This window comes from Metopolophium dirhodum, chromosome 1 (genome assembly GCF_019925205.1).
Source record: "Metopolophium dirhodum isolate CAU chromosome 1, ASM1992520v1, whole genome shotgun sequence".
In the NCBI taxonomy this organism is placed as follows: Eukaryota; Metazoa; Arthropoda; class Insecta; order Hemiptera; family Aphididae; genus Metopolophium; species Metopolophium dirhodum.
In genome coordinates, this window is record NC_083560.1 from 53,656,116 (window position 1) to 53,668,210 (window position 12,095).

At 27.7% G+C, this 12,095-nt stretch overlaps 1 protein-coding gene across 1 annotated transcript; it reads right to left on the reverse strand.

The window, feature by feature from the left end:
* Positions 1 to 701: 701 nt before the first annotated feature.
* LOC132937084 (uncharacterized protein F21D5.5-like) lies at positions 702 to 7,623 on the reverse strand. The gene is made up of 8 exons (XM_061003911.1): positions 7,559 to 7,623; positions 6,999 to 7,249; positions 5,713 to 6,044; positions 5,321 to 5,638; positions 4,968 to 5,258; positions 4,620 to 4,913; positions 3,388 to 3,449; positions 702 to 819 (listed from the first exon to the last, which is right to left on the reverse strand). Exons 2-8 carry the CDS (start codon positions 7,153 to 7,155, stop codon positions 702 to 704), a joined length of 1,572 nt encoding a protein of 523 aa, XP_060859894.1. The 5' UTR covers positions 7,156 to 7,249; positions 7,559 to 7,623.
* Positions 7,624 to 12,095: the final 4,472 nt, after the last annotated feature.

The following is a 12,095-nucleotide window of genomic DNA, read 5'->3' on the forward strand; positions in this document are numbered from 1 at the left end:
ATCTTAGCGACACCAGAAGTTTAATTTGAATATTTGATATACTAATTAAATTTGTGAAGAAACAAATTTGATATATACTGCAGTGAATCTTCTTAAATTCCTAATAATTTCCAATTTAAATAATAATAAAAAAATTTAAAAAAGTTATTCATATCTGTCACTGTATTTTATTAGTATTAATGTATTAATTATATTAATCATTCAAAATATGAGCAGACTGAAAACAATTCTGTTGTCAATTATAAAACATCTGTTTTCCTTATATGATTAAAATTCAAAAAGTTATTTATAAATTGATAACAATTTGTTATGAACTTATTCTTAAAATAACATAATATTTTTAAGACTAATAGAATTCTCTATAAATAAAAATCCTTTAAAATAATTAAACTTTGATTTTAACGATGTAAAATAGAAAAATTTACTATAAAAAAGCAAAAACAACTTGTTATGAACTAATTCTTAAAATATATTATAATATATTTATGACTAATAGGTTCTGTATAAATCAAAACACTTTTAAAATAATTACATTTAGGTTTTAACAATTAAAAAATGGCTATAACCAAGCGACAACATTTAATATAGCCTTTGATATAATACTTAAAATAACATGAAATTGTTGACGTATTGGATTCCATATAAATAAAATTTTTTTAAATAATTACATTTTGGTTACAACAATTTTAAAAAGAAATGTATTAAAGCAAAAACATTTTGTAAAGCTTTTCATGATTGTGATCTTTAAAATGAGGAACAAAATTTATTGGAACTATTTCTTTAATGCCTTCTTTTTTGGTTGGTTTTTGGAATTTTGAACTGAAAATAATAATACATTCTAAAATAATAAAAACACAAATTTAACTAATTTAAATATTTATGACTTAATATACTACAGTTGTGATTGATTTGAGGTGTGTAGCGCTGAACAGCTTATCCCAAAAATAAATTAATTTACAAAAAAGCTACTAATAATGATTCAATAATACTTATAATAAATTATGAAATAATAGTAAGAAGTTATATTTTTTTAATGGTTGGTATACTATTGAAGTGAATATTGAAACATATGGTTATTTCATAGCATTTTCCCAACTAATATTAGTTAATACAGGCACCGGAAACCCGCGGCCCTCGGAACTTTTTGCTAAGGCCCTCCAAATATAATTCATGGGGAATTGATTTTAATTTCAATATTTCTGAAGAATTAGCTGAATTATGTAGTTTGAAGGGAACTACAACGGGAGAAGACTTATTTATCGAAATTGACAAAACATTTAAAAAACTTGGATTAAGTTGGAACAAACTAGTTAGTGTTACTACAGACGGTGGTAGAAATATGTGTGGAATTAATAAAGGATTAATTGGGAGAATGATGCGAAAATGGTGGAAGAAAGACATGAAGCACCTATGATATTTCATTGCATCATACATCAAGAGGCATTATGTTGCAAAGTTTTAGCATGGAAAGATGTAATGAATATTGTAGTATCGACGGTTAACTACATACGCAAAAATGCTTTGGCACATCGTCAATTCAAAATATTTTTGGAAGAATGCGATGCTGAATATGGGGATGTAATATATTTTTCCCAAGTAAGGTGGTTGAGTAGAGGTGTGGTTTTGAAACGGTTTTTTATTTTACGAAATGAAATAAATATTTTTATGTCAGAAAAAGGAAAAATTGTACCAGAATTATCAAATGAAAAGTGGGTTCTTAATCTGGCATTTTTAACTGATATAACAACTTTATTAAATGAGCTGAATACAAAACTGCAAGGTAAAGACAAATTGTTGTCAGATATGTATTCAAATATAAAATCATTTCAAGTGAAATTAAAATTATTACACAAACATATTAATGAACAGCACTTGGATCATTTTGTATGCTGTAAAACTGTATTAGAATCAACCAAATCAACTTTAAATTGGGAAACTACAAAAATTAATTTTTTAAATATAATAGAAAACCTACAAAATGAATTTTCAATACGATTTTCTGATTTTTACGTACAAGATAATAAAATCAAATTGTTTCAAAACCCTTTTTCTGTCGACATTGACGATGTTGAATCTAATTTACAGATGGAAGTCATAGAATTGCAAAACAACGATATTCTTAAAAATGCTTTAAAAAAAAGTAATGACCTAAAAATATTTTATTCAAGTCTTTCTGAAATAGATTTTAAAGGCATTAAAAGTTTTGCTAAAAAAATGATTACTGCTTTTGGTAGCACATATATTTGTGAGCAGACATTCTCAATACTTAAATTCCGAAAAAAATAAATATTGTTCACGGTTAAGCGATGAACACTTGAACGCTGTTTTAAGGATATCAACATCCAATTTAAAAGCGGATATAAATGAATTTGCGAAAAAAATTCAACTTCAAAAATCACACTAGTAACTTAATATTTGTATACTAAATTGCATTCAAGAATTAATTAATAATTATTTTTAAACTTTTAAATTGTCTCTACTAAAGTATTTAATTAAAAATTAGTTAATAAGGACAACTGCAATGTTAAATTCATAATATGTTTGTTGCTATCTGTAAATATATTAGTATTATTTGTTAAAATTATATTTTTTAATATTTTAATTTTGTATGCGGCCCTCCATTAAAAACTGAAACAAATTATGGCCCGTGTAGGTAAAAAGGTTGCCGACCCCTGAGTTAATACATAGCCACCAAAATTACCTAATTCAATAACATAAGTTTGGCTACTCTGGTCTTAAAAAAAATTACTTGAATGTAAGTATCAACAAAAAATTGATCGACCATTTGGCCGACAATTATTTTATTTAGATCAGTTTGGGTTTGAAATATTTTAATATTCCAATATCTTATAAGTTAGCTATTTGCAAAAAGAAAAATAAGTGGCTAATATTTGACTAATACTAAATGCCTGATTGAAGTTTTCTGAAAACTGGAAAGTCGATAAGAACTTCTTACATAGAAATTAGGAAAACATATAATTAATGTTTGATTAAAATATGTTTCACAGTCAGTTATTGAATTGTATGTTAAATGTATAATAAATTACAAATAAAACTAAAACTCAACTTATGTTGTTTCAAATTCTAAACAAATAAAAGAAATATTTTATACTTAACACTTAAATAAATAGATATAAATAATATGTTTGTATTTCTTAATGCATAATATCTATTTAATGTTGTATATTTAAATACATATTTAGAAGTTTTTAAATATTGTGCTATGTTAAAGGGGACTAAGATCCAAATACTATAGTAATTCAATATGAATCCACTACATTAGAAATTAAGATTTATCTAAATAAATAATTTTTTAATGAATACCTATAAGATGTACAGCTATATAATAAATTACATGGTATGTAAGAGTATTTCTCTTATACTTACAAGTATAAATCAATTGCCCCTTCCGATACGCTTGTGTGTAGTTTATCAGTTAATTCTCGAAACTAAAAGACAAAATATCAAAAGACAATTAAATAATAGAAATTGGTAGTACTTATATTTGCAAAAAGTGAGAAAAGATAATTGTTAAAAAATGATGTAAAGAATATAATATAACAATATAACTTCAAATAGTATATTATACAATACATGTACCTATTTAAATGTATAATTTTCAAAATTTGTGTGATACATTTATACAGGTTCTAAATAATATTCTATCTACAGTGAAAACCAAAGATGAATTGAGGAGTTAAATTACTACCTATTGACCTATTGACGATATTTTATTATAAAGTAACATAATCAATTCATTTTTTTTTTTAAGTAACTTCTAAAGAAATTATAATTTGTGCCATGATATACAGTTGCCAATCAGTTCATAAATTGTATATATTATGAAACAATTACTAGTTAAGTAATTTATTTTACTATTAATAGTAGTAATAGAGTAGATTCAATAAATGTATGCAAAAAACATAATATTTTAAAATGTCAATGAGTATATAAAAATATATCTACTTAAGCCCACAAATAATTCAGATTACAAAAAAATAACTACATTTTTATTCTTTGTTTAAATATCTAATTTTGTCCATATTTAAAAAAACCAATTACAACAATTGAAAATTGGAAATATCTATAAATAGTTTAAAGAAAGTCAATTAACATAAAATGATAATATAAATATTTGGTGAAAAATTCAAGTAACTACAGTTTTTTGTTTTTGAGATAAACACAAAAAAACAAAATTGATTTCTTCAAAAAATCTAGTTTTGCTTAAAAATTACAGATTTCCTTAATTTGTCCCTATTTTAAAAAATACATAATACAAATTAGCCACACACAATAACAAAACAATATATTTTTAAAAATCTACTATTAAAAAGTCTAAGTTCGAAAAGTTTGTTAAAAAGCATTTTATTGCTCATTTCAAGTTTTCAGAAGGAATAAACAATTTTGAGCAAAGATGGCATAATTTCTATTTTAAATAATAATTTCTTATGTAAAATACAAGGTAGTAGGTTTATTATTTATGTTGTAAATACATATTAGTTTGAAACCTATAAAAATGTCAAATTAAAAATTGTGTTATTATTATCAAAAACTTGTTATTGAAAAATGTTTCTAGAGATTTTTCACTGTATTTAAAAAGTTATTGTTTCTACACTTACTTTGCTATTATGTTTTGCATGTTCTTTGGAAACTTTCATTAAAAACACTCGACATGGGACTTTTAAATTTTTAGCTATTTCAATGAACTGTTTTCTTGATGCTACATCCGGATGTCTATTGTCAATCACTACACTCAAACTACCACTACTTAAGTACTTGATAGTCTTAGCAATACACTTTTGCCATGAACCAAGTATATCTCTATTAATTATTTTCATACGATCATGACAGATTAATTTATTAGCTGCAAAATAACTTTTTCCTGAACCAGGACAACCAACCATTATGATCATCTAAAAGTTAAAATTATTATTAAAATTATAAATTGTATAATGAAGAGAACTTACTTCTTTTTTTGAAGAAAACAATACTGTGGATGATAAATCTGTGTAACGGATATTAGATGAAATGTCATTTGAATTGAACGCAGGTAATGCAAAAACTTCTGCAGTAGATTCTTTCCAAAAGTATTCTTCAGGAGTATAAAATTTGAGACCTATATTTATGGCAAATAAACGGTCACTACACGAATGGTCTTTTTTAATTGGTTTACCATCCGAATCAAAACCAGCAGGCCGACCTGCTTCACCACCACAAAAAAAACTATTCTCCATGTCAACTGATATACCTCCATTGAACTAAAATAAAAACAGGTATATAAATATGATTTATTAAGTTACATAAAAAACAATAACCTTACATCAGAAACCAAAATATTCCACATTCCTGGTGCCGGTTTTTTGTATATATCTTTTCGAGTGGCTATAAATACTTGAACTGGTGTTTTAATCAATTTAGGGATATTTTCAATTTTCTTTTGAAATGTGTTTTTCTTTTTTATATTACCAACAATATCTCCTTGATAAGTAAACAGCACTATTTTGTAATCATTATCTGACAATTTTTTTATAGATCTAATAACTTCAGCGTTACACGTTGGCCAGTTATCTTCATCATCAGGGAAAGCTTCACCAGACAGAGCAACAATCATCATTCCAACCATATCAAAGACTGCTATCTTAAATATCATATAAAAAACTAAAATAAAAAGCTCAAGGCTTAAATAAACAACTTCAATTAATTAATATTTACCTTATCTTTATGAACAATATTTGAACTATTAAACACTAACAATGTATCATCTCTATCATCCCATAACAATGTAGAATTCGAGAGAGGAATTTTAGGTATAATTTCTTCATTTAAAGAAAGAGTGTTATTTTTGTCGTAATCTATACCATAAGTAGGTGTTAAAAAATCCAAATGATAAGTGTGATTAGTTTTATATAACAATGTTATTTTGTCTCCGTAACTTAAAAGTCTCTTTTCTCCTTTTGTCATAGTTTCATTATTAACAGCAGACCTGCTATTACCTAATTGTTGAACCCATACTCTAGACGTAGAATAATCAGCTATAATTTTCACTAAAAAAAAAAATTTATAAATGATAGTTATTTAAATCAAGAACTAAGATTATATAATATATTCATACATGCAATTTTAGTCTATGTCTTAATTTTATTCTAAAAATAATGTGTTATAACGATACAATTTTAATATCAAAATCAAACTATTTTTAACTAAGTTTTCAACATTAAAAACATCTTACAAATTAGGTATGATAAAATATTTATAAAGTAGTAAAAATAACTGTATTATATAATAAGGTATAATTCTGTTTTACCAGGCACTCTATTTTTGAAATTTTTTTGTTTTAACATATTTAGTTTAGCACGCTGAAAACGATAGTGAAGTCAAAATTTGGCGGTCAGAATTAGATTTGAAGTTTGAAATCTACCCAATGGTTTTACATAATTAGTTGAGGGACGTTTTCAATTTTAACTGTCCGGCCAAGCGCAGCGAGCGAGTGGCCATGCCAAGTGTATAAGAAATACTATAAAATTAAATTAGCTATAACTTATAAAACTGAGTCCGATTACCAAATTCTGACTTAAGTCATTGTTTTCTGCATGCTAATTACATATGTTAAAACAACAAAAATTCAATAAGAGTGTCTGGTAAAATAGAAAAGTTCTTTATAAAGGAAGGTGCCAAAATAGACTTCAAACAATATTGACGTGAACAAAATTATATAGTACCAATTCTATTGAAGAACATATACCAACACATATTATATATTATTTTGATTTAATTTTGTTGATATTGTAACTATATTCTAAACATTTGAACAACAAATACACCAGTCGGCAACATCGCAGTCACATTTTGGTAAAATATATAGGTACTTAATTATGTCACTACTTGATCGTCAGATAGGAAAAAACAAATTGAACCATACTTTAGTATAGATGGTAAACATTTAAACACAAATAAAAGCAATTTTTATGGACAATGTAATGATATAATATTTTATTTACTTTGATTTTTCGACATCCTATGATTGACTATTCCTGTTAGTTGTTTTTTTCCCAATATTAAAGGTTCATCATCCTGTAATATAAATTTTTGATCTGGATTTTCATCAGATACTATAACAATAAACTTGAAACTGTCGTCGGTCTTCAGCTCTGACATATTAAACTGAGCAAATATGAAACGTGTTTAAAACCTAAACTACATCAACTTATGTCTAAACTCAATAGTTAGATCTTAAAAATCGGTAGTTTGTCTGTAATTAAAAAAATGTAAATCATTTCAAAATTAAGCTTGAACATAGGTCACTAAAAGCGATATTCAGTGTCAGTGAATTATTATACTAGGTAGTATAGTACTAAGTAGTAAGTACTATAGTATTATGGTAAGTGATGATTGAAGAGGTTATGTCAGTTTATTTATAATTTATAAATAAAAATATAGTATAATATAATAGTATTATAGCCAAAGTATATATAAATATCCCACTTTGATTAAAGCATTTATTAAGTCAATAAATTCAATTTGATAACATAATAATAATAGATAAAGTAGGTAACCTTACCACAGTCAGTTAGTAGTTACCAATATTGTGTTCATTTGTTGGCGGTGACACCGTCCATTGTCTACTAACACGGGGAACGGACGACAACAAACTTACTGTTCACGATTACTGTGCTACAACGGACTACGGAGTACGGACAAGCCGGTTTCACCAAAGACATTAAAGAAATGTTAATATCTATGGGTTTACAGCCTGTTGCGACTGTCGATCGTATTTTATCGTACTCTGATTGGCCGATGTAATCATACTAGTATCATTCATTCTATCATTAACCATATGAAATTTCCAGCGCAGGGCCGACCTCAACTTTTGCCGTTTGATCACGAGTACACGACAGGATAGACGTCAGCGTACCAGCTAGTAGTTACGTATTTGTGAACCCGCCTTGAGATAATATTTTACAGCACTGTGGTAATTCATAGATAGAGTGATATTTTATTATAGGTTTCTACTTTGTATTGTATAGTAGGTTTTATCGAGGTGGATGCGTATTATACAACTGTGTACTGTACGGTGTAGGTATATGCGTAATGCATGATTCAATGATTGTATGTATGTATGTATGTATAAGTATGCAACAGTGGTTAATTGTGAACTACTGGACTGCCAATGGTTGCAATTAGCTCTAAAACTTGGGACATCATTTTTCTTGTCAAGCAACCTGTGGGGTCTTGGACCTCACACCACCTTCCCTTATCTATTTTAATTATAATTTATATCTGACATAACAATTATTATTACTCTAAGTAGTTTCATTTTACTTTCATTATTTGATACTTATGATGTCATTATTTGTCATTTTTTCATCATCTGTTATCTGTTACCTACCTTACTTATAGACTTGTGAAAAATTCATATTTGTTACCATTTAAATTCACTCTGACTGCACTTGCATAGTAGTATATTATCGTTTGCCGTTGCATTAGTGCACACGAATAGTGTCTGATGTAGTGATGTACACGGCTTGCAAGATAATGAATAATAATTAATATCCCGAGTGCAGAAAATGCACAATGAATTTTGACAGTGTGAGTGTAGACAGTGAGATAGTGAGTGACGTCTCAATCTCGTAAGATAATGATATTCAGGACCAGCTACTCGAACTAACCATTACCTATGTAAACTGCCGTCGTCCCTCGTAAAAGGATTGTTTCCGATTTTATAATTTCTTAACAAATCGGGATACACGTTGCCATCAGATTACGGATACGATCAACTTTTAGAGTCCAATATACTTCATACCCTACGGTTACAGTGACCGATCGAGTGTCGGTTCTATATTGTTCTGTGGTTCAGTGATTGTAGGTATATTCCCAAACACATAGTTCTTTCTCTTATGGCTATTTCGTTCGTTGGTTTCTTTCTCTACTACTGTTCATTAGCTTATAGATCTACAGTATGGTAACTTAAAGAGAAAATGCTTAGTCCTATGACTGCATCCGAGTTGGGTCCCGAATAAAAATGTCTATATTAGTAGGGTCTGGGATTTTTTAAGGTACCTACTACACTAGTTGGATCCCTATTTTTTTTGGTGAGTACTAAAGCAGGGCCGGATTAACGCCTAGAACATTGAAACCCGTTGTTAGGACGGCAAATTTTTGGGAGTGGAAAATGTAAGAAATTGGAAAAAAAATCCAAGTCCATGAATTATAGACAATATTAGACTCATTGGTTAACTCTTTGAGGTACATTTCACCAGTCCTCACATTTTGAATTTTGAATTTTTTTTTGTTACCATTAGTTTGTAGCCAGTTTGTATTAGTTTGAAATGTCATTTTATTTGTTTGAAGATGTTAAGTAATTTTTTATCAAAATTTCGGTGTAGGAGCAACCCCTTAATTTTAAATTTTGTATTTTTTTTTACCATTTGTTTGTAGCCAGTTTTTGTTGGTTTGTAATGTCATTTTTTTCGTTTGTAGAGGTTTGGTTTTTTTTATATCAAGATTTCGGTGGGTTTGGGGAATGCCCTAATTTCGAATTTCGAATTTTGTTTTAATAATCAGTCATGGTTTTTTTATTCAATTTAGATTATTTATTCAACTGGGCTTTTTTATCCGATTCTCGTGTAAAAGTTGTGTAATCGTAATGTAAAATATGCTTAACACTGAAAATGTCAATAACACGAAATCAATTTTCTCGTAAAACCTATGAGCTATAAAGAGAAGATACCTAGGTACATGTGAGTTGAATATAAAGAGAATGAAATTCTAAACAAAATACCTAAACTAAGTGGTTTCTTTAAACCTGCTAGTTGCTACACCGTCTTCTTCGTATGCATCTGATAATGGTCAACAATAACATAATTTAAAAAGGGTTGAAATGACTATGTGCAATTAAAATTTTTTAAGAAATTTGTCTGATAATTTCACAACTATTCTACTTTAAATATGGATTCAGATACATTTGATATTGATAATGAAACGGCTAAATGGATTATTAATGATGTAACTCGTGATTATATGGCAAATTACGGAATAAATCAAAATTTAAATAATGATTTTACATGTTCTAAACGTGAATCCTGAAAATAATAGATAGTTAAATAAATCATTATTTATTAGAACACGTATAAATGGTGAAATACATTCACTACCATAGTACCATGGTTAGTGTTTACAAATCTACTGGTAGGTACAGTGTTTTGTGCACCATGTCGACTCTTTGGAAAAACAAATTTATCAACATTAGCAAGGGTGGATTGGCCTATCGGGAAATCGGGAATCTTCCCGATGGGCCGGTTTTTGTGAAGGCCGGCCGGGCTGCTATTATTATATTATAGTCCCAAAAAAAAAATTATATTTTTATAAATTAAGCATTTAGAGTCAAATTATTTTCAAAATTATATGGTGTCAAAACATTCAGTGAAATTTTCTAGCATCTACAGTCATTCGTTTTTTAATTACAACAAAACAAGAAAATCGTTACATCATAAGAAATCGAATGAATATCAAATGTTCTAAAAATATAAATTTCAAACGCTCGTAAAATTTTAATTTGACTTTCTTGTAGACAATTTTTTTTTGATAAAGGTAGGAAAACTTATGAGGAGCCTTGTTTTACATTTTCAAATTTTAGATTTAAAAAGAACATTTTTTATGAATTGCTAAATCGAAATAATTTGCAAATTTTCGTCAATTTCACTTATTTTGTTAGTATTTGAACTTTAAATGCTTATAAAAAAAATTGTGACTATGAATTTTTAATTTTTTTTGCCTTTGAAGCATTATACTAGGAGCCTTCTATTACATTTTCAAGATTTTTAACCAACAAATAAAATTTTATAGATATTATAAAAAAAAAAAAACTAAAAACATGGAAACTGAAAATGGCCGTAAACAGCTCAAAATAAGTCAAAATATTTGAAAAATGTTATGATGTATAGAACATGCTAATATAAACATTCAGTCAAAATGTCATGTAACTACAGTCATTTTTTCTAGATTTGCGCCAAAAACCAAAATTGATTTTCTCAAAAACAGATTTTGCTTAAAAATTCCCGTTTTTCTTTAATTTTTCTTTTGTTTTTCACGACACTTTTGAAAACTACTGGGAAATTTTTACTCTTGACCCCCCAAAGTACCAACTAGATTCACTTTCCTATGAGAAAAGATACTGTTGAAGAAAATCAAAGTTTGACCTAAAAGGTGATGACAGACACACAAAAAAAAAATTTAAATAAAAATAACCTAAAATGTAATAAGATTAAACTTCAAGTTTAAGTTAGGACAGTCTGAACAACCACCTTATCTGACTAACCCAAAACTGTTATAGATTACATATAGGTACCTATGATATATATTTTACTAATTTAGGGGTGAAACTAAACAAATTTTGAAATTTGAGTAAAATTATGACATTTGCAGTGTAGGGCCGGTTTGATCCATATTTCCCAGGCCAAAAAAATTCGCCAATCCACCCCTAAACATTAGTAACTATTGGTTTTAAAAATTGGAAAAATTCTGTACAAAAAGTAAACGAGCACAAAAATTCTATCGCCTATAAAACTTCAACAGTTGCATACTTGCATTATTATTAATCTAAAGGGGGAAAACTGACAAGTAAAATAAACCAAAAAATTGTTTTACAATTAGAAGAAGAAACCAAATATCTGGTAAATACGCTGGCCTTCAAGCCAGAATTAAAAACGTCATTCCGCTTGCCATTTAAATCCCTTGCTCAGCACATTCTCTAAACCTTGTGGGGATATTTACCGCGGATTGCTGTGAAAAATTGACAACATATTTTAAACTTTTACAAGATTTATTCACATTTTTCACAGAATCTACCCATTATTGGTAAATTTTACTATTTTATTTAAAAAAAACTCAGACTCGATTGTCAGCAAGGTATGATCTTTATATACTTCGTGGAATGAAATTAAAAACACTACATGTACAGGCTATTATTGACGATGTTTACATGTATGATGTTTACACAATGTTTATTGACAGTTATTTTGAAACCTTTTAATAGGTACCTACTATAGAAATGTGCTTTATGACTGTTTTTTTGATACGAAGTGTTAGAAAGGTTTTAT